This window comes from Elgaria multicarinata, chromosome 22, assembly GCF_023053635.1.
Source record: "Elgaria multicarinata webbii isolate HBS135686 ecotype San Diego chromosome 22, rElgMul1.1.pri, whole genome shotgun sequence".
Taxonomy (NCBI): domain Eukaryota; kingdom Metazoa; phylum Chordata; class Lepidosauria; order Squamata; family Anguidae; genus Elgaria; species Elgaria multicarinata.
In genome coordinates, this window is record NC_086192.1 from 1,289,309 (window position 1) to 1,310,926 (window position 21,618).

Sequence of the window (21,618 nt, forward strand, 5' to 3'; positions counted from 1 at the left end):
GGCCTGCTCTCACAGCCAAGGAGACCGCAGTGCCATGCGCCTGTGAGGTTCCCGCCTTTTTATACTGGAGTGAGGAACAAAAATGTGGCCAAATACAATTGGTTAACTTATGAACATTCCGTTCAAGTTGATTGGCCTGTTATTAGATGGGCATGTGTGTGTGTGTGGAAATTCTACCTCCAAATGAGCCGATTGGCTGGAGGGTCCAGGCTAGAGTGTATATAAGGGCAGCTTCAGGGCTAAAGGCAGGCAGGCGGAGGGTAGCAGCTGGGAGAAGGAGCCGAAGGAAGACTGGAGGCACTTGAGGAAAGAGCAGGAGGTCTATGAGTGAGGAGGAAATGACACCGCACCTTGCCTGGCTTTGCAGTGGTCTTGCTTGCATGCCATGGCCTGAAAGGATGCAGCACCAGGTGGTGGCAGAGCTGTGGGGTGAAGAGACAGCAGCGGCTGGACTCCGCAGAGGATTTCAGGGCTCCCTCACTGACTGGTCTGTCTCTCATTCCTCCTGCCATGCAGGTCCCAAGTCAGAGGGATGAAGCCTCTGGTGTTTTATTTCTGCGCTTCTCTCTTCACAACAATCCTTTGAGGTAGCCCAGGTTGAGAGCAGTTGGCCCATAACCACCCAGGGAGCTTCATGACTGAGGCCACAGCTAGACCTAAGGTTTATCTTGGGATCATCCAGGGTTCGCCCCTGCCTGAGCACTGGATCCCCCGTGTGTCACCTAGATGAACAGGTTTGACCCCTGGACGATCCAGGGATAAACCTTAGGTCTAGCTATGGCCCCAGTTGGGAGCTTGAACCTGGATCTCTGAAGCTGCTGTTGGATGTGGACCTGAAGAAAATTGCTCACCCCACCCCTGTGGAAAGGACCAAGCATTATTTTCTTAAGAGCAAAATCTATGCATGTGCAGGCAAAAATGCCCTACAAATGCTGCCGTGCTGGAAGGATTTCCAGGGTGTTTTTTTCCTGTCTGCACCTGCATAGGAATTGCTAAACCATGCTGCTCGCTGGATTTGCAGGCATCACTAGTTCAAATTCCAGAGTGCACAGCGGCATCTTGTTTCAGCCTGTCAAGACCATAGACTTTAAAATTTAGATTTAAAGCTGCTGGAGGTGTTTGGGGTTATTTTCTCCATCACAGCTAAACTGAAGAGGTTCACATGGTTTTTGGTGGGCTCAAATTGTAGGTGTTTTCTCTCTCCCCCTCTGATCCAGAAGGAAAAGTGCTGGCAACCCCCACTTCTGGCCCCAGGGACAAGCAAAGTGAAAAAGCCCCAGGGAACCCAGAAGTCAGCACAGTGACTCCATTCTTCAATTTTATAAGTACATTTAGGCAGCAGCACAGCTCCTATTGGCATAGGAAGGATTTCACCACAGAGAAACCACAGGCTAGAGAGCCTTGTGAGTGGAAGTGCCAATCTAGCCTGACAAGTCTCCTTCCTCCCCATTCCCTCTCTATGGCTTACAGTCCTCCAACAGGTCAAATAGAGCAGAAGGGGCAGGGTTAGAGCCATATAGGGTTCAGCTTCTCCTGTCCCCATTCACACACATACTCTTGCCCTCCGCTGTGCTCATGACCTGCTGAACTTTGCAATGAAGAATCTAGTGCCCGAATTTGATTTTTCCTCCTCCCTCCAAATCCCCTTTCCTTTTGTGTCATCTGATTTGTTTGGAATCCTCTTATTTCTGATCTTTGGGAGACTTTTTTGGCTAAAGGGGCAGGATAAAGAGGTTATAAAGAAATAAACACATAAATAAAAAAGCAAGGAATGCCAACTTTATGATGAACCAATACACATGGTACTGCCCTGATGCTCCGTCATGTGGAGCAGGCAGGAGGCTTACAGAGGTCTGAAGACTTTTCAGCCAACAGGATGGGTCACTTCAGTCACATCGGCCATGACACCAATAAATCCCTTGCTCGTGCCAGCACAGGAACTAAGGTCGCCGACAGGAAGGAGTTGTGACAGACCATGTGCCATGGAATGTGGAGACGAAGCCAAATGGACCCTGGTGCAAAATTCAACTATGGCCTCCAAAACTGGACGTGGTAGAGGATGAGCCAGCCGGCAAGGAAACTGTCTCACATTGCCCTATGTATGAGGTCTTTAGGTCGGCCTTCTGTTCCACCCTCTGGAGGGTGTCCCGTTCCCAACAGAGGTCAACCACAGACCTACAGGGCTGCCTTTGGTTGCGTGTGTGTGGGTATGTACCGTCCTTTGGTATAGCAATGACTTCAGTGCAAATGTCCAAGCAGGCAACAGGTTCGTGGCCTCACTGACAGCATTTGGCCCGCCGCCGCTTCTCGGTCAGGTATATGTCCCGCTCGTTGCTGTGGATCCCTGGAAGAGGCGGCAGAAACATTGAGCATGGGGTCCCCAGCCCTAATCCTGTCAGCCAGATCCTGCATGGGTAAGTCTATGCTTTTCCTGCGTGGAAAGGCATAGATCAACCATGTTTTGGAATTCAACCCCCATCAGCCTCAGCCCCCACAGCCAATGGTCAGGAAGGCTGGGAAAGGTACAGCTAAACATCCGGAGGGCATTCGCTTGATTACCTCTGGGGCAGTTGCTGCATTAAGCTTGTGAAAAAACTTGGCTGTTGTTTAAACTAACCAAGTTTAAACTAACACAGTGAGTGATGCTTGGTGAAACCTCAGAATCCAGACAAGGAGCAGAAGAACATTCAAGCGCTTGAAATTTTCCACCAGTTTCAGATATTGATGTCAATTTACTCAGCTGGCATAATTTATGCAGATGGAAGGATTTGGTTTTCCTGGGAGGAGAGTTTGTTCTCTTGCAGCGTGGGCTCTACTTACGCACGACATCACCGATCCGGCGTGCGTTGCTTTTCTCCAACTCGGCCATCACGCTCCCCTCGAAGGTCAACGCCGCCACGCGGAAGAAAAACTCCCGTACGTTCTCGCCTGGAGAGAAAAAAAGAGGGGGTGGTGAGAAGTTCCTCCAGCAAGCAGCCAGGGAGACAATGTGGACTAGCCCCTTTAGAAGGACGTAAGAAGCTGACTTCTTCAGGTCAGGCCTCTGGGCCCCTTTAGTCCAGTTCAATTAAAACCTCTTTCAGCCCAAGAGCCAAATTCCATTTCAGAGAAGCTCTCAGGGGGAGGGGCCAAAGGCAAAATGAGGTGGGGCAAAAACAGAGGGGTGGGGCCCAAAACATTCCAAACTCCAGCATGTTTTAGCTAAGTCACTAAGTCTTAAGAGAGGCATTTCAGCCTTTGAGAAAGGGTGCGAAACGTGCAAAAGCTGGAACAACACCCAATGACTGGTATTGGCGGGGGGGAAGGGCGGGATCAGGAGCAGGGATCACCTGCATAAAGGCCCTATTTTCCTGGTCTTCTAACTGGAGATGCCGGGGACAGAGCTGTGCACCTTCTTCATGCAAAGCGGGGGCTATGCTGCTGAGGTACGCTCCCCTCTCCCACCAAGGTGGAGTCATCTGGGAACGATGGGAGTTGTAGTCCAACACATCCACATTACAAGACGCACTTCCTGCCTCCAGCTGTCCAAACAGGAGAGACGCCTGGCTGTGCACAGGCTATGGACGATGGTGTGCGGGGCGGGGAGAGCGGTTTACCTGTGAGTGACGAGACAGCCCAGTACTCCGCTTGCATCTCTTTCGCCACCTTGAGGGCGTCCCTCTCAACAAGGCCATACTGCGCCGGGGTCTGCGGGAGAGGAGGGAGGATGAGGGAGAGGCACTTCCAGGCAGAGAGGTGGGAGGACCCACCTTTGCATGCTGGGAAATCAGCCCCTAACTAGGGGCTGTAAAAGGAGGACCGTGTGGGCAACAACTCAGTGGCTGATGGGGTTTGTAGTCCAACACACCTGGAGGCTGCTAGCTTGGAAATGGGTGCAACAAAGCACCTTGCACGCTGATGGTGAAATAATAATAATAATATATTTATTTATTTATATTTATTTATTACATTTCTATACCGCCCAATAGCCAGAGCTCTCTGGGCGTGGTTCACAAAAATTAAAACCATTCAAAGTATAAAACAACAGTATAAAACCATAATATAAAATACAACATAAAAGCTCAACCAGATAAAAACAGCAGCAATGCAAAATAGTGCTGTTTGTGGGAACATTCTTGATTATTCCCTTAATTATGAATCCTGCTTTAACTGCGTTCTCCCAATAGGTCCCTACTGAACCAGGCAGAGGATTCTACGGGGCCGGTTGCAATGAGAAGGGTCGCTGGGATCTCTGTCCTCTTTTCCCCAGTCCTCTCCCCAACTCACACTGAGGTCCTTCTTGGTCCCAACTAGGAATAGGATGACATTGGAAGAGTCATTCTCCTTCAAGGCGTCCACCAGCCACTGCCTGAGAAACGGGGAGAATCGGAGGAGGGAGGCATGAAAACCCAGCTCTGCTTTTCATGTCTTTGTCTCTTCCACGTTTACTCAAACAGGTACTCAGGTTGGCGTAGTTCATAAAAACCAGCTGTGCTTGTTTAGCAAAGACAAATTTAGGGGAGCGGCCCAATGCTCCAGATGAGCCAGGGGGTCTTTTAGGTTGCTGTCCTGTTTTGGCCACTATGCCAGCAGTGTAGAAATGGAGAGTTGTGCAGGTGCATCCCCAGTGACAGTCATATCTAAAACTCTGTGGCATAGAGCTTTCTGCCATATCATATATCAAATGGCTCCGTCCCCTTACCCCCTCCACCAATTCTTCCCCTGCTTTCATGTAGCTCCCCACCTCCATTATTAAAAGTTGAAAAGCCGCCCCCCCCCCGCCCCCGAGTCTTAATTAAAAGCAATAAGAGCTTTAAACTCACATTTCTGTAACAGCTTTAAATCTGCAGGGTGTTTTTTTCAGCCAGGCAGAAATCTCCTAACTCAGATGTCCTTCCAAAACCCTAATTTTGTAATTTGTTTTTTAAAAACCCACACAAAGCCTGCTCAGTTCTGGATGCAGTTGTACCTTTAAAGGCTCTTAAGTTTAAATTTGACGTTCTTTTTTCCTCTTACTAATAATTGTATTGATTTTTGTAAATGGGGTGGGGGTGGGGGAGAAGAGACACCGGGCCAGAGGTGTAGAAAACGTATCCTCCCAGACGTCCAACTCCCATCAGCATGTCCAATGGTCAAAGATGATGGGAGTCGTAGTCAAACAGGCAAGAAAGAATATAACAAATCTAGCCCCAAAATGAGAACGTCAAGGCCCAGTGCTGAATTTAGGAACAACCCAAGTCAGCGACGGTTTAGGGCCTCATTATGAGGTGCTCCTAAATATGTTTCAGATAACTAAGATGTATTATAACTGAAGTTACTTTGGCTTAAATATGTTTGAAAGTCTGTTGTGACTTATAGCAGAGTTGACTTATATAGAGGAAGCGTGGCAGTACAGCATTTGGTATTGGAGGCAGTAAGTGCTGACTACAGCCAGTTTAAAAGAAGTTCAAATTAATCTACCTTATTAGTGCTTTTAAGCACACTCTACTTAATTATTATTATGATTATGTTTATTATGTATTACATTTATATACTGCCCCATAGCCGAAGCTCTCTGGGCGGTTTACCAAAATTAAACTAACACTGTATAACTACAATCACCCCCTAACGTGGGTTGCTACCCTTTCATTACACTTCGTATTATAATGTGATACACTTTTTTCTCTTCATGTTTATGGCATGTGGTCTCTGAATCTTGGCATGGCTTAGGGCTTCAGCATGTTTTAATCCAGCCCTGGTTAAGCCCAACACCACCTTTCTGCCCCTTGCCAGTGAACCCAGCAGAAAACCCACATATTCCTGCATGAAGATCCTCACCTCGTGTGGTCGAGAGAGGCCACGTCATTCACGTCAAAGACAATAACGATGGCTGCGGAGAGACGAGGAGAATGGAGAGATGTGAAGTAGGTTAAATATTAAACGAGGCAGGGGACACACTCACACACTTGCGCGACCCCCTTGTTCCTTTCCCCACAGCAAGGGGAAAAGGAAGATTTGGTTGAAACACTAAATTTAACCCCACGCATCCAGATGCTTGAGAGAGATGAAATAAAGCAGGGGGTGCAGATATTCAGGTCCCAAAAATCACCGGTTTGTTTTGTAGTTTCCTGAGTTTTGTGCAGCTTCCTCCCCATTCTTGAAGGTTGAACTCCCTCTCCTACAGCTTAGCTGCTTCCAAACGCTGCTAACAGAGCCTTGGCCGATACAGCCCATCAAAGATGCTAGTCCACAAGAACGGCTGTTAGCTCGCCTCCGCACACGTGTGGCACATCAGAACCCAAATCCCTGCAGAGTTACCAGACGCATCTCCAAAGAACACGCCACCCCTCCAGCTAGCGCCTCACCTTGAGCCCCGCGATAGTAGGTGGAGGCGATGCACTTGAAGCGTTCCTGGCCGGCTGTGTCCCACCTGAGAAGGGGGCGAAGGTGTACAGGTTAGGCGACGGCCGGACAAGGGCCCTGGAGGGTATTTCAGCATCTTCTCCCCATGGCAGGGCAGATTTAGGAGCGGCATAAGGCCAGGAGGAGGCAGGTACTCACAGCTGAAGGCTGAACGGAATGCCCAGCACCTCAAAGCGCTCCATTTCAAAGTCCACCCCGATGGTGGCCTTGTAGTTCTTATCAAAGGTGTCCTTGCAAAACCTGTTGGGAGAAAGAGAGAGGACGGCGGTCTTCTGCTAAGCCCATCCCTGCTGAAGACTGCAAGCACGAATCACTCGTCACCCTAACCCTTAACAACAAAAGGACACCGACAACCAGCCCCCCAAGTCTACCCACTGAATTCTCATTCTGGGGGCCATCCCGGCCAGGTGTGCCTGGGGACCCCACCTCTCCCGGAACGACCAGAGAGTTACCGGTTGATCAAGCAGGTCTTCCCCACCGACAGGTCTCCGACCACGATGATCTTAGAAATTTTAAACCTGCCGGGGAGAAACAGGCAGGGGTGGTGGGAATAGGCTAAGGCCCTCCCCAAAATGGATCAAGGCGCCAGAGCAAAAAGTCCCGCTGTGAAGAGCTGCCACATCTGGGGCTTTTTAGTGACTAAGGGAAATAGGAGACGAGGTTAAAACACAACCTCCAGCTTGAGAGGCAGTAGACCTCTAAAGGCCAGGTGTTTGGGACAAGGAAAGGGGGACGCCATCTTCTTTGTGCCCCCCCCCTCAGGCGCCTGCGAGTACGACTGGGATCGCCAAAGAAGTGATTTCTGCCAGCAGGAGGAGTCACAACCCCGCCCCCTCCGTCTGCATTCCTGCGTCCTGACAAACCCTAGACAGGCTGTAGCACACGCCAGCCATCTCCAAGAGGAAACTTCAGGCTTCAGCGAGCGAGAAAAGCACAGGGCGGGGGGCGCAAAGCAGCTTACAGCCTGCCTCCCCCCAAAAAGAATGAAATTGCAGAGGGCCCACGCCAGCCTGGAACAGGGCCTTCGAATTCTACCTTTGCTCTTTGTGAAAGCAGCAGAGCACTTTCTAGTGACCTGCGGTAGGTGCTGCAAAGTTTATTGGGGGGGGGTCTCGCTTCCCCTCCATCCTCCCCCCTTTTTGTCCCCAAACCAGTGCCACTCACCCCACAGTCCCCGTGCGCTGTGCCTGGCACATGCCGACAACTTTGGGGTGGAAGGCGGCTCTGGTGTGCAGGGCTGCCTCTTTGGTAAAGCACTGAAAGGAGAAGTGATGAGAAAAAGTCACCCTCTGGCACTTCAGGGCACGGTGAATGGATTGTCAACCCCTCCCCCCGCCCTCCCAAAACGCTGGCGGTGGCGGCCTCCAACTCTTCCCCCCACGCCAAACAGCACGATAAACCCCTCCCCGGAAAAGATTCCTGTGCACACAAACAGACACCGGAGTCGGGAAGCAAAACAGCAGCCCCAAAGGAAGCAAACTGGGATCTTTTGAAAGACCTTTTCCCAACAGCGGGCCGGCCAAGAGAGCGCGGGCAGGCAAGCCGGCCGGCCCCGTAAGAAGCTGCACACCACGGCTGGCCACAGGCTTTTGCTGCCCTGGACAGACGAACATTTGCGTCTTCTCGATCCCAGAGGAGCGTAAGAAGAGCACGGCACATGACCAGGAATCGGCCGACACGCTGCTTGGTCTGTGCTCCTTGTTCTTCTTTTAAATGGCCGGCCGCTTCCCCTCTGCCACGGTGTCTCAAGCTTTAAGCCCCTGCAGAGGCTCCGGATCGTGTCCCCTGGGATGCCACGGGGCAAGGCGCATCCCCTGCCCAGTTAAACTGACTTCCCCAAAGAGGTTTACCAACCTGGTGCAGGCGCCCCTGAAAACCTGGCGGTGCAAGAGGCTCCTTGATTTGCCCCCACGGTTGACTCTCCTCAGAGCAGAGTTCCTTGTGCCACAAACACCCAACGTGGCTGAGCTGGCCCCATCCTGAGCCAAAACGCCCCTTTGGTGCTAGCAAAACCACTGCCGCTTCCCCGGCTCCATTGCCGCTCACGCGTGCCCCCCGCAGCACCAAAGGCGCCCACCTGCCCCCTTACCTGTGGCAGCTCAGCAATGACCCGGTCCCTTCTCACAGGGGCGAGCACGTTCATCCTCAGACCTCAAGGGTGCTCGGGGAGGTCTCAGGTCTTCACGCCTGGAGGCAAAGAAACGGTGGTAACACACGTCATGGTTGCTGCTTTCGCCTTTCTGCTCCCTCCGGGCCATTTCAGGCTTGAGATTGTAAGCTCCTTGCAGCAGAGACTTCTTCGTTTCTTCCTTTTTATCCTCATAAATCCAGGAGGTTTCCTTCCTGCCCAACCCCACACCAAAGATTTCCCCCTGAATATTTGGTATTGTTCATAAGAGGCAAAATTAGGAGGCCCTGGGTCACCATCTTCACTGCAAAGCCACTAAGCTGCCTCACTGGTCCTCCAAGAGAAATATGGGGCTGCTTCTCAGACTGCTGTGTGCAGACAAGGCAGGAAAAAGCTGAGCCTGGGGACAGTTTCCCCATCTGTAAAAAGAAAGGACTAGCATTTCCCTGCCATCAAAGGTACTGTGCCATTGCATAAGGCAGGGATGGAGGGACCTGAGGGCCTCCAGATGTTGTTGGACTACGACTCCCATCATCCACCATTGGCAATGCTGTCTGGGGCTGATGGAGGTTGCAGCCTGACAACATCTGGAACACCACACATTCCCTGGCATCAGGAGACGCAGCTGTTTACAGATGGAGGTAACACACTTTATGAATGCTAGGAATAATTTGTAAATATAACAGTTATTGTTAGATTTCAATAATAATAATAATAATAATAATAATAATAATAATAATAATTGTTATTATTATTAATAATAATCTGAAATTTATTCAGACCCTGCCAGCTGGAAAACCTTCCGAGGTCGCAGTTGGTTGGCCACCACCAGCCAACATCCAAGTCTATTTCACACGCCGGCGCTTCAGTGTGTACACCGGAGATGTTTTCCGTGGCACCCAAACGGTGTAACGTGCAAACGCGCGGCAAACGGGTGCTTTGTCACTCAAGTGGTCTGCCCCAGTGGAAAGCCGTGGCAAGATTCCAACTCCCCCCTCCTTGGTGTCCCACGCAGTGCCCCCACCCCCTGCACAAGGGGCGAAGGGATCCCTGGTGCGTGTCCTTACCCCGAAGCTGGCTGAACGTTTGGCTCCAATCTCGGGGCTAAGCATAGATCCAAGTGAGGGTTGTTGCTGGAATACGCCTGGGAGCCCCAGCGCCTCTCCTGGATGGAGTGAACGGGGGGGGGGGGGGTCGTCGTGGGGGCGCCTTTGAGGGGGAGGCAACGGCCGTGCGCTCAGGGCGCATTGCCCGCCCCGTCGCGCCTGGCCCCGGAGTTTGCCCAGGGGGAGGAGGAGGAGGAGGAGGGCGAGGGCGGCCCCGGAGTAACCCGATCCCCGGAAATTCCAAGGGATGCGCCGGCCAAGCAGGCGGAGGGAGCGCGCCTCTTCGCTTCCCCCCCCTCCACTTGGAGGAGAAACTAGCCAGGGCCCCCCTCCTCCTCCTCGGCAGAGAGGTGCCGGGGCTCACTCCGGCCAGGAAGCCTTTAGCCCACCCCACGCAGCCTCCCCTTCCCTCCTCCTCCACCAACAAGACGCTCTGTGCAGCCTCAGAGGCACCCTCGCCGTCGGCGCGCGCGGCAAACGAGGGCCGGCGGCATGAGGGCTTGGGACCCTCCCCCAGCCGCCCCGGCGGCAGGGCCGGCTCCCCCCCGCGCCCCGGAGGCGTGGGGCCCTCGGGGACCGGGCCGCGCCAGGGGCCCCGCCCGGCCTTTACCTCCTTCTCCGAGCGAGGCGGGCAGGAGGCGGCAGCCGCCGGCATCTGCTCCCAATTAGTGACTCAGAGGCTCCGGGGCGGGCTGAGCCCCCCGCAGCGCCGCCAGGCCGAGGAGGAGGGCCGGGCAGGGAGGAGGAGCCCCGCCGGGGCAGCCCGCGCAGACTTGCCGGGGCGCCTCCGGAGCCCCCGAACCGGTTGGCCAGGCTCCCTAGACCCTGCTGGAAGCATTGCTGGAAGAGGGAAGGGGTGCGTGTGCACTCTGCACACGCCCAGAGGCACCCTCACTGTGTCATTGGGCCCTCGCGGGGCAACCAATTCTCCCTGTGTTGGACGTCGGTTCGAATCCCGCCCCCCTCAAAGCACGACGCCGTTCACTTTCGCCCTCCCATTTGAAAAGTAGATTGTATTCCTTCTCCTCCTCCTCCTTTTTGCCTTTGTGCTGAGGAAAGCATCCGGTGCGCCAGGGCTGGAGAAATCTGTGCCCACCACCCCAACCCATATTTTTGGACCCCAACATTCATCACCTCCTGAACATTGGCCAGCCAGCCTGCCTGGGGCTGATGGGAGTTGAAGTCCAACAACATCCAGAGTGCCGAGCAGGTTCCTCCATTCCTGCTGTGCCCTCATGGCAACCAATCAGAGCGAGATGAATGGGGTAGCGGAGCCATCGCACCGCCCAGCTGAAAGACTGCTTAACGTTGTTTTCCTTTTCCCTCCTCATCCGTTTCCTTGTGTGTCAGCTGTCTTTCTTACATTGTCAGCTGTCTTGTTTTACGGCCAAATAGCCCCACCCCAGTAACTTTCAGTTAAACTTGCAACAACTTAAAAACTTTTTTTTTAAAAAAATAAAAACTTTTAACCAACTTGAAAGTTAGTGAAAGCTTTGACCATAACAGATTTAAGGAGCCATAAGGGCTGTTTCATTTTATCCGTTACAGACTTTATCTTGGAGATCGACTGTGGAACCAAGCACAGGCTCCGCCCCTGAACCAGGGCCTCTGAATTATACTATTTATTTATTAAAACATTTATATCCTGCCCTATATCACAAGGATCTCATGGTGGCATACAGATAAAATCATACCTATAAAATAGAACAGTACATGTACAATTCTAAAACAAATTAGTAATAATAATAACTCAAATAAAACAAAGTTTTTTAAAAATAGAATCACAATAAAAGATAATAAAATAACAAAACTTATGCGGTAGGTTTTTAGTAATGCTTTATTGCTCGTGTCTGTTGTTTTATTAATTGTTTGCTGCCTTATTATTGTCTCAGTGTGATGTAGTGGCATAGAGTGTTGGACTGGGAGTCGGGAGATCCAGTTTGGAGTCCCCACTTGCCCATGGAAGCTCAGCCTGACCTACCTCACAAGGTTGTTGTTGTGAGGATAAAATGGAGAGGAGCAGGATTATGTATGCAACCTTGGGGACCTTGGAAGAAAAAAATGCAGGATATAAAGGCAATAAATAAATAAATATAACTGGGAGCATTTCTGCCTTGAAAGGCAGCTTTGAAATACTTTAAATCAACTAATCAATCTGACCATGTCACTCCACTTCTGAAATCTCTTCATTGGCTTCCAATTCACTCCAGAATCCAATATAAACTTCTCCTGTTGACCTTCAAAGCTTTTCACGGTCTAGCTCCTGCCTATCTCTCCTCTCTCATCTCACACTATTGCCCCGCTCGTGCTCTTCGCTCCTCTGATGCCATGCTTCTCGCCTGCCCAAGGACCTCTACTTCCCTTACTCGGCTTCGTCCTTTTTCTTCTGCTGCCCCTTATGCCTGGAACGCTCTTCCAGAACACTTGAGAACTACAAACTCAATCACAGCTTTTAAAACTCAGCTAAAAACGTTTCTGTTCCCTATAGCTTTTAAATATTGAGTTTGTTCTGACTCTATACTGTTTAGCTTCACCCTACCCAGTGCCTGTTTACACTTCCCTGTGCCTGTTTGCATTCTCTTTCCCTCCTTATTGTTTACTACAACTTTATTAGATTGTAAGCCTATGCGGCAGAGTCTTGCTATTTACTGTGTAATCTGTACAGCACCATGTACATTGATGGTGCTATATAAATAAATAATAATAATAATAAATAAATAAATATAAACAATAAATATAAACAATAACTATATCAATAAGTAATAATAAAATGAAAATAAAACACTAATAATAAAAATCAATAAATATAGCAATAAATAAGGACATAAGCAATAAATATAACACCAATAAATAAAATAATAATATGATGATGATAACAACAGCAACAACAAATATAACAGCAGCAACAGCATAGCGTGCAATTGCAATTGCCAAAGCACCCTGCCAGCGAGGAGCTTACAATGAGGAACAAACGATGCCTGCAGAAAGCTTCCAATTGGGCCCTGAGCGCCGGGGTTCCGAACCAATCACCAAGCCCCCAGCCGAACAACCACCAATCAGAAGCAGCGCCGCCAACAGCCGAGGAACCTGCTGCCTAGTTGAAGAAGTTGGGGAAAAGAAGAAAAACCACAATTCCCATGATGTCTCGCGGGACAACGAATCCCACGACGCGTCTTCGTGCGCATGCTCCTTGGGCTGGGGCACTCGCGCGAAAGTCCGCTCATTGCTGCTTTTCTCCCCGGCATGCCATTGGGCGCGGTCCCTACCAGATCTCGCGATGCTTGGCCGCCGTAGCCTCGCGAGAGCTGGCGCTATAAGCCCGTGCGCGGCTCACGCGGCCGCCTCTTTTCCTGCCTCGCCAAGATGGCGCCGAAAGTCAAGAAAGAGGGTGAGGCGGGGAAGGGAGGATCGGGGCCTGGGTGGGTAGGTGGGGGCCGGCTCCCCTACCTCTCACCCTCCCAGAAAAGGGGGGCAGATAGGGGACTAAGGAGGGGAGGGGGGCTTGGAAACCCAAATGGGAGGCAGGGGCTGGGGAGGCTTTGTGTCATGGGGGGGGGGTCCTGGGTCTCACGCACCCGCCCCTCTTTTCTCCCCTACTCTCCCATCTAGGAAAACGGCTAAATCCCCCCCATTTACCAAAGGGGAGTTGGAAAGGGGGAATTTGATCTTATGGGGAGGGGTGGAGAAGTGTAGCGGGGCCCCCCCCCCATTAACCCCCTCCATCTGCTACGGCGGGATTTATCCCTTCTTAACCACTCACTGCTTATAAAACAAAACAAAAAAGACCCTTTAAATCTGGCCAAGTTGCAAGGCCTGCAACAAAATGTTGCAGCATGTCATTGCCCCTCCTGCAGGAGATGCTCGGCGTCCTGTGGGCACTACCTCTATTGGTTTGTGGGTGCTGGCTTTGGGGTGCTCCCCTCTTCTTATTATTATCATTGTCAACCCCAGTGTTGTTATTTCATGGAAGCTGCTTCGGGGATTGTTCTGGATAGAAACCAGGAACAGACGCGTCCCAGTAGAACAGTGGTTCTCAACCTTCCTACTGCCGTGACCCTTTAATACAGTTCCTCATGTTGTGGTGACCCCCAACCATAAAATTATTTTCGTTCTTCTCTACACGATCCATTATCATGGGATGGTTTGCTAATGAAAATAATACATAACAATAGCTTTAATAATACAAAAGATGATACATGACATAGTTCAGTCAATACAGTTTCCTAAGACCATCGGAAATATGTGTTTTCCAATGGTCTTAGGCGACCCCTGTGAAAGGGTCGTTCGACCCCCAAAGGGGTCCCGACCCACAGGTTGAGAACCGCTGCAGTAGAAGGTCGAGGAACCTGTGGCCCTCTGGATGGGGATGGAATACAACTCCCATGCTGATGGAGTGTGATGGGAGTCAGAGTCCTACAGCATCTGGAGGAATGCAGGTTCCCCAGCCCTGCGGAGTACAAAAAGACGCTTCCATTGTAGAAAGTGGCACGCGAGAAAGAGCAGGGGATAGGGAAGGAAACGGAGGCAGAGCTGAAACCGGGAAAGGACATGGTTTTGCCTGGAAAGGACATGGTTTAGCCGGGAAAGGAGGGGCCATTGCTCCATGGTGAAGCACATGCTTTTCTTGGCCTGACTCCCTGAAAAGCGACCCTAACAATCAGAATAGACAATACTGGGATATTGGGACAAATAGACTCACCTGAGTTAGGGTTGCATTCTGCCAAGGAAGGGTCCATAGCTCAGTGTTCTGAGAGACCTCTCCAAGCCAAGCAAATGGTTAAAATGGGATTGGGGGGGTGGGAATCGTACACTGAAGTGCTTATGTTTATCCCACTCCGGGAAAGAACCTCCCCACCTTGCTGTGGTTTCTGTATTAAAGAGGCAAATGGTTCCAATGGTTTCAGGAGCTCCAGCTGCATGGGAAGCTGCCTGTCAATACCCAAGATTGGGGAGTATTTAAATAGTTATTGAGGGGATTTTGGTCCTGGTTTGGGTACACTGTTGCAGCCAGAGTTGTCTGTGTATGTTTGAAGTCTGCCAACCCACTGTATATCTTGCTAGTGAAGTAGGAAGGGATTTGCTGTTTATCAAAAAAACATACTTCTAGCAAGGGCTGCTTTCCCCCCCTTTGTTATTATCCAGACCAGATATTTGCCCCCTGCGTGCATTAAACAATGAGGGCTTCACCCTTTTCAGGACTGAGCACATGCACCCTATATCCCAAATAGGCATTTGGGTTCCCACCTCTTAATTTTGTGCTGTATATTTGTATTGCAACCCAGTAGTGGTCCCTGAACCACCAGGAAGACCAGTAGTTTTGGTGTTTGGGGCAAAAAAGAAATACATCTACCCTTTTTATTCTCCACACTGCCTAGGTCATTGAAAGCATAGCTTGCTGTCATTTGAATTGCAAGGAAAGGGAGTACATTGCAGGGGTGTAGGTTTGGGGTGCAGGCATTAAGGCCACGTGCTTACAATAAATAATAATAATCATTCAAGCTGCGCAGGGTGTACGCCGGACTCTGTGAAACTCCTTCTCTCAATGCTTCTTTCTCCCCGCAGCTGTCCCGGCTAAGACCGATGCAAAATCTAAAGCTCTGAAAGCCAAAAAGGCAGTCTTGAAAGGTGTCCACAGTCACAAGAAGAAAAAGATCCGGACATCCCCCACCTTCCGGCGGCCGAAAACCCTGCGGTTACGGAGGCAGCCGAAATACCCCCGGAAGAGTGCGCCGCGGAGGAATAAGTACGTGGGCCTAAACCAGCCTTCCCCGACCTAGAATAGCAGAGTTGGAAGGGGCCTACAAGGCCATCGAGTGAGGTGGACCTCAACTTCCAACATGTACCTGCTGGGAATGTTGGGAGTTGTAGTCCATCATGTCTGGAGGACTCCCGGTCGGCTGAGGTAAACCTTAATGAAACAGCTTGGGATAGGGGTCATCTCAATGCTCAGTGGCAGTAAATGTGGACTAAATTATGAATGGCCTGAAGGACTTTCTGCCTGGCTTGTCCCCAGTCACCTACTTGGGTGTTAAAAAAAATCATTTGTGATGGAATTGGCTAGCCTTCCCCAGTTTGGCGCCTTGCAGATGTGTTGCGACTACAACACCCATTATTCCCAGCCAGGCCAGGCATGGTGGGGGTTATAGTCCCAACACCTCTGCAGGGCGCCAAGCTGGAGTAGATCTGTTTCCATGAGGTCCCTCTTTGGCCCCTTCATTGATCAAGAATTTGGTCAATTGAATGCCCCCCAATTTCCTTTGATGTTCCTTAAATCAGGGCAGTGCTGTATTTTCTCTTCTTCTTTACCAGTCTGTTTGTTTATTTATCCATTATATTTATATCCTCCCTTTTTACTGGCAAGGAACCCAGAGCAGCTTTTCATTGATCTCCCCCTCTCCATTTTATCCTCACAAGAACCCTGGGAGGTAGGTTAGGCCGAGAGTCCAGTGCCTGGCCCCAAATCATCCAGTGTCCTTTACGGCCAGTGGGAATTTGAACCCAGGTCTCCCCAAGTCCCATTCCACCACTAACCACTAGGCCACACTGGTTCTCCTAATCATTTAAATTTTATGTGGACAACAGTCAAGCATCCTCTTTTGCTGGGATCGATGTGCATGTGATGATGATTTAGCGACCAAAGCCTGATTGGTTGTGATTGCACCTTAAGAATGACTGATGCACAGAGAGATCCTGAGCAAAGGCGCGTCTCTTTGAGGACCAAACACCCCCACGCCTCCATCCCCCTAATGTGGCGATAACCAGAGCCCTGTTGCTTTCCCAGGCTGGACCACTATGCCATCATTAAGTTCCCACTGACCACCGAATCGGCAATGAAGAAGATTGAGGACAACAACACCTTGGTCTTCATCGTGGACGTGAAAGCCAACAAGCACCAGATCAAGCAGGCCGTCAAGAAGCTGTACGACATTGACGTGGCCAAAGTCAACACCCTGATCAGGTCAGCTGTGGCTGCCAGGAGAAGCGGTGTAGCATTTGGCGGAGGTGGGAGGGACAGTTTCTTTGTGCAGATGATGGAAACATTTTTGAACTGAGCAAGGTGATGCTTTCAAAGGAACCACTGATGCACAATGAGATGGGCTGTGACATTTCTGGAAATGTTTTAGAAGGGGGCAGAGAGGCGGAACAGCAAGAGAGAAAAGTTTGGGGGGGAATTGTGAGAGAAATAGAATAAGACGGCACCATGTACACTGATGGTGCTATATAAATAAATAAAGAATAAGAGGCACTATTTATTTATTTATTTATTTATTTTTATTTATTTATTACATTTCTATACTGCCCAATAGCCGAAGCTCTCTGGGCGGTTCACAAAAATTAAAATCATAGTAAGACAACCAACAGGTTAAAAGCACAAATACACAATACAATATAAAAAGCACAACCAGAATAAAAACCATGCAGCAAAATTGATATAAAATTAAAATACAGAGTTAAAACAGTAAAATTTAAGTTAAAATTAAGTGTTAAAATACTGGGGGAATAAAAAGGTCTTTACTACTTCCTGAAATGAAAGTGCATGTTAGATACTTGCAGCGCAAAGCTAAGTGGACTCAGAAGTGTGCATGCAGGGGTGCATGCGGCCAGCCCTTCAGATGTTTTGGCTGACAGCTCCCAGCTGGCAAAGGCAGTGGTGAAGGATCATGGGAGTTGTAGTCTACAACTTTGGAGGGTCACAAGCATCCCAGCCCCGGTGAATAGGCCGTGGCAGCCTTATAGCATGCAATACTTGGGAGTATACCTGTATGTGTTCTTATTCAAAGCCTCAATTACAAAAGCAGCCAAGTGCATTTGATGCACCTTAAGTGTATTTTCTTGTCCCTTGGTAAATTTAGTAGGTTTAAAGTCGAAAGTTTGACCATGGCAGTAAACAAAAGAAAGGGTATACTACTACTTCTGCTTACAGTAGGGAAAGTATCTAGTCCTCGGCGTTACCAGGCCAAAGGGAGGAAAATGTGCACCAGGGAACATGAGAAGTTGCCGTTGGCCAAGTCACTCTTTGCCCGGGAGTTTCTCCTCTGACCAGCATCAGTTCTCCAAGAAACACCCCCCCCCCCAGGCAGTTGGGGTGTGAGCACGTCCTTTTCCCATCAGCTGCTGTCATTTTTAATCAGAAACGCTGGGGGTTGGGGCCTCAAACAAGCCTCTCGGACACATCCATTGATTTGGGTATCGTGGAAGTGTGAATGCAATTTTCCACGATACCCAAAAATATTGGCAATTTTCTAGGGGATTTTCCCTCAGCCCCTCAAAAACCCTTAGGTGGACACAGCTGGTGCTGTTCAGTTTCGTGAGCAAATTGTCTCCTGTGTTGTTCCAGGCCCGACGGGGAAAAAAAGGCCTACGTCCGTCTTGCTCCAGATTACGATGCACTGGATGTGGCCAACAAGGTGAGAACAGAAATGCCGCTCTGCTAACAGGGATGGTTGTTGTTTAAAACTGGTTGGCCGGTGGGTGGGTTGACTATTGCCTGAGGGTACTCTATGGCAGCCTTCCCCTCACCTGGCATCCTCCAGAGGTGTGGGACTACATGTCCCATGGGACTTGTAGTCCCACACCTCTGGAGGACGCCAGGTGGGGAGAAGGCTGCTCTCTCGGGTGCATGCCGGAAGAGAAGATGTCAAACTAAGAGCCAGTCTTTGAGCAATCCTCCCTCCATTGTTGCTTGGGGGATGATGGGAGCTGTAGTCTGCAAAACGGCTGGATTTATTATTTTTTATCTACCCACCCCCCAAAAATAAACCTGTCCTTAAACTGAAATTACTCAAGCAGCTTCCAAAACACAGAACCGTAAAAGCGTATTTATTGTTATTTTATCTGCAGTATTTTTACCTTGCTCTTCAGCTGAAAGAGGCTCCCAGAGCAGCTTAACACAGATTAATAATGAGACACTCCCTGGCCTCAAGTTTTCAATCGAAAAGACACAGCAAAGCCGAACCCTAAAAAGCGAAACTGTGCATCCGTTCTTAGTTTCAGGGTTCCTAAAAGGTTCTTACACACATCCAGACAAGCAGAACGAGCAGTGGGCACGAAAACACCTAAGGCTGGGGGATTCTGAGAGTTGTAGTCCCAACATACCTGCAAAGCACCAAGTTAGGGCAGGCTGCCATAAAGCATTGTGAGACAACAGGACTAAAATACTCCGCTGAATGGCCTGGTCAGATTCAAATTAAACCCGTCTTCGCCTGGAACCTAAAACCAAATGGGGCTGAGCACCGAGTGAGCAGCTCCGGGGAGACCTGTTTTATCATCGGGGCGTCACCATTACATTTTCCCAGGGGCCACTTGCTGGTGGGGTCCCTAGTGCCTGGGCAGTCGATGCGTCATTGGTCTGGCGTCCGCAGGAGGTGTGGGCACACTCTTTGGGGGCTTTTCCTCTGGGATTCTAGGAGCTCTTCCCAAGGAGTGCTTTGTAGGCTTGAATTGCCCAGGGTGGTGGTCGAGGCGGCTAACACAACTCCTTTGCTTTCTTTTCCAGATTGGGATCATCTAAGCAGCACGCGGCCGGAGTTGTGCAAATTGCTTTCTCAGTGCATGTGTACAAAGAGTTGTAGAAATATAACCCCAGAAGAGTTTTGTGCAAATTTGTACAAAGAGTTTTACAATAAAAACAACAACCCCACATCTCCGATACCACAGTAATCCCAGGCGTGTTTTGAAACAAACCAAGAAGTGTTGGGGGTGGGGTTTGTTACTGGGGGAGAGTTTGTCTCACTTGGTGTGGTTCTGGAAGCATCACTTAAGACGGGCTCGGACGGGGTTCTGCTCTGCCCCGCAGAGCGTGCTGCGGAAGGGGACTCTTTTCCCCTCCCTTGTCAAGCAGTGGGACTTATATGTTTGTAGCTACCTAGAAGTAAAGACCAGGGGGGGGGGGCATTTACAGAGCACATGGACGGGGGCCCAGTTGGTGCATTACACCCACACCCCATAAACGATCATCCTGATTAAAACCTTGAATCGGTTCGGAAACATGCAGGCAACTGGTGCAAGCGGACCGGAATCGGTCTCATATGGTCAAAGTTTCTGTTCTCTGTTATCAGCATGGCTGCCGCATTTTACATGAGCTACAGCTTCTGAACTGTCTTCAAGGGCAGCCCCACGTGGAGTGCAATGCAGTAAACTAACTTGGAGGTTTAGAGCATGGGCGACTGAAGCCAGGTTATCTCTGTCCAGATAGGGGCGTAGCTGGGCCACCAACCAAAGCTGGTAGAAGGCACTCCGTGCCACCAAGGCCTCAAGTGACACAGATGGTTCTAGGAGAACCCCCAAGCTACGAACCTGCTCCTTCAAGGGGAGTGCAACCCCCTCCAGAACAGGTTGGGTACCCTCCATCCGGTCAGCCGAACCACCTGCTAACAGCATCTCAGTCTTGTCTGGACTGAGTTTTGGTTTATTAGCCCTATTTATTTATTACATTTTTATACCGCCCGAGTCTCTGGGCGGTTCTTCCAGTCCATTGTCACAGCCAGGCACCGGTTCAGCACATCCACAGCCTCACCTGATGAGGATGACAATGCATTCAGATGACAATGTACAGATGACAATGCATTCAGTGGTGCAACTCCATTGGTGTAGAGGAGCTGGTGTGGAAGATGGGAGTTGTAGTCCAACACATTGGAGAGCACCAATTTGGGGAAAGCGGGCATAGAAAGGCTTGGAGTCTTTTCATAGATGTTGGTCTAAGAAAGCGCTTTCTCCCTTGTGATTAGAAGGGGGAGGCTAGAAGTCTGGCTACAGTGCTCTAAAACCATTTAAGCTGGTGCATAATGACATTAGACCACCGCTTCCAATGCGATCCCGTGTGTTTGCCATCTAAATCCGTGTCGCTTCTGTAAAGGCGGTATGACCTTTGTGTGCCCTGTGTCGTTCTCTGTACAGCTGTCCACTGACTACTATTTCAAAGTGAGCTGGTGAGTTTTAAGAGTAAAAGAAAGGAAGATCTTGTAGAGCTGGGGAGAAGCCCCCTGGATCACTCAAATGATCCAGGGGGCTGCAGCATCTCCCCTAGGAGGGAAGGTTGCATCAACTGGGATTGTTTAGCTTGGAAAAGGAGGCTGAGGGGAGACATGATAACAGGTGTATAAAATGATGCATGGTATGGAGAATGTGGATAAGGGGACATTTTTCTCCCTCTCTCAAAATACTAGAATCTGGGGTCCTATCCCATGAAGCTGACTGATGGTGGGAGATGCAGGACAGATTAAAAGGAAGTCCTTCGCACAGCACATAGTTAAACTATGGTATTCACTTCCACAAGATCACCAATCTGGATGGCTTTAAAAAGGGGGTTGGATAAATTCCTGGAGGAGGAGAAGGCTAGCAATGGCTACTAGCCCTAATAGCTATGTGCTACCTTCAGTAACGGGCAGTAAGCCTATGTTCACCAGTTGCTGGGGAACATGGGTGGGAGGATGCTGTTGTACCCGTGTCCTGCTTGTGGGTCCCTGGTCAACAGCTGGTTGGCCACTGTGTAACAGGCTTTAACTTTGGCCCTCCAAAAGAGGCTCTTCCCTTCTCTTGCCGCTGGGAGGCAGATGATCAAAGACTCCATTTCCTCTCTCAGGAGGCAAATTTGCTATTTTGGGGAAGAAAGCAAAGTGCATCTGGCCTGAGGAAAAGACTAGAAATCCCTCAGGACGAAAGGCGCCACAGGGGAGGGGTGACGTGACGATGCTGACGCCGCCTCCTTCCGCTTCAGCAGCCGGTGCTTCAGCGGAGATAAAGCAGGTCTATTCATCTGTTTCGCTCTTGCTCCTCTTCAGTAAAGACTAGAGGCTGGAGTGGAACTTTGTGTGGGCTCTGACTTCCAAACGATGGGCCTTTTCTTTCCAAAACAACGCAAGATTCCTGTCCTCATGGTGCTAAATAAAGGGCTGAGTCAGACCTGTAATCCTTCTGGGGGGGAGGGGTATATAAGCTGGCTGGTTGACGGGGCCTGGGAGAGCCATCACCTGCAGGAGAGGGAGGCCTATTGCCTGGGGAGGA

At 50.1% G+C, this 21,618-nt stretch overlaps 2 protein-coding genes and 2 non-coding genes across 5 annotated transcripts; 3 read left to right on the top strand and 1 right to left on the bottom strand.

Moving 5' to 3' along the window:
* Positions 1 to 1,757: 1,757 nt before the first annotated feature.
* Positions 1,758 to 10,307, bottom strand: RAB34 (RAB34, member RAS oncogene family). Of its 2 annotated transcripts, none has more exons than XM_063146368.1 (11): positions 10,226 to 10,307; positions 8,471 to 8,568; positions 7,546 to 7,637; positions 6,834 to 6,899; positions 6,520 to 6,621; positions 6,324 to 6,388; positions 5,797 to 5,848; positions 4,267 to 4,348; positions 3,597 to 3,687; positions 2,821 to 2,928; positions 1,758 to 2,344 (listed from the first exon to the last, which is right to left on the bottom strand). In XM_063146368.1, the coding sequence occupies exons 2-11, from the start codon at positions 8,522 to 8,524 to the stop codon at positions 2,277 to 2,279; spliced, it is 780 nt and encodes a 259-aa protein (XP_063002438.1). In that variant the 5' UTR covers positions 8,525 to 8,568; positions 10,226 to 10,307; the 3' UTR covers positions 1,758 to 2,276. The 2 variants fall into 2 exon arrangements, with proteins under 2 accessions (XP_063002438.1, XP_063002439.1); XM_063146369.1 differs by lacking the exon at positions 10,226 to 10,307 and adding an exon at positions 9,577 to 9,677.
* Positions 10,308 to 12,896: 2,589 nt separating this feature from the next.
* On the top strand, positions 12,897 to 19,266 carry RPL23A (ribosomal protein L23a). Its single transcript, XM_063146829.1, has 5 exons — positions 12,897 to 13,003; positions 15,178 to 15,358; positions 16,397 to 16,573; positions 17,954 to 18,023; positions 19,112 to 19,266. Exons 1-5 carry the CDS (start codon positions 12,979 to 12,981, stop codon positions 19,124 to 19,126), a joined length of 468 nt encoding a protein of 155 aa, XP_063002899.1. The 5' UTR covers positions 12,897 to 12,978; the 3' UTR covers positions 19,127 to 19,266.
* On the top strand, positions 16,225 to 16,297 carry LOC134412838 (small nucleolar RNA Z17). Its single transcript, XR_010026437.1, has one exon. It is a non-coding gene; the product is annotated as a small nucleolar RNA Z17 (small nucleolar RNA).
* On the top strand, positions 16,638 to 16,702 carry LOC134412837 (small nucleolar RNA SNORD42). The gene has a single exon (XR_010026436.1). It is a non-coding gene; the product is annotated as a small nucleolar RNA SNORD42 (small nucleolar RNA).
* Positions 19,267 to 21,618: the final 2,352 nt, after the last annotated feature.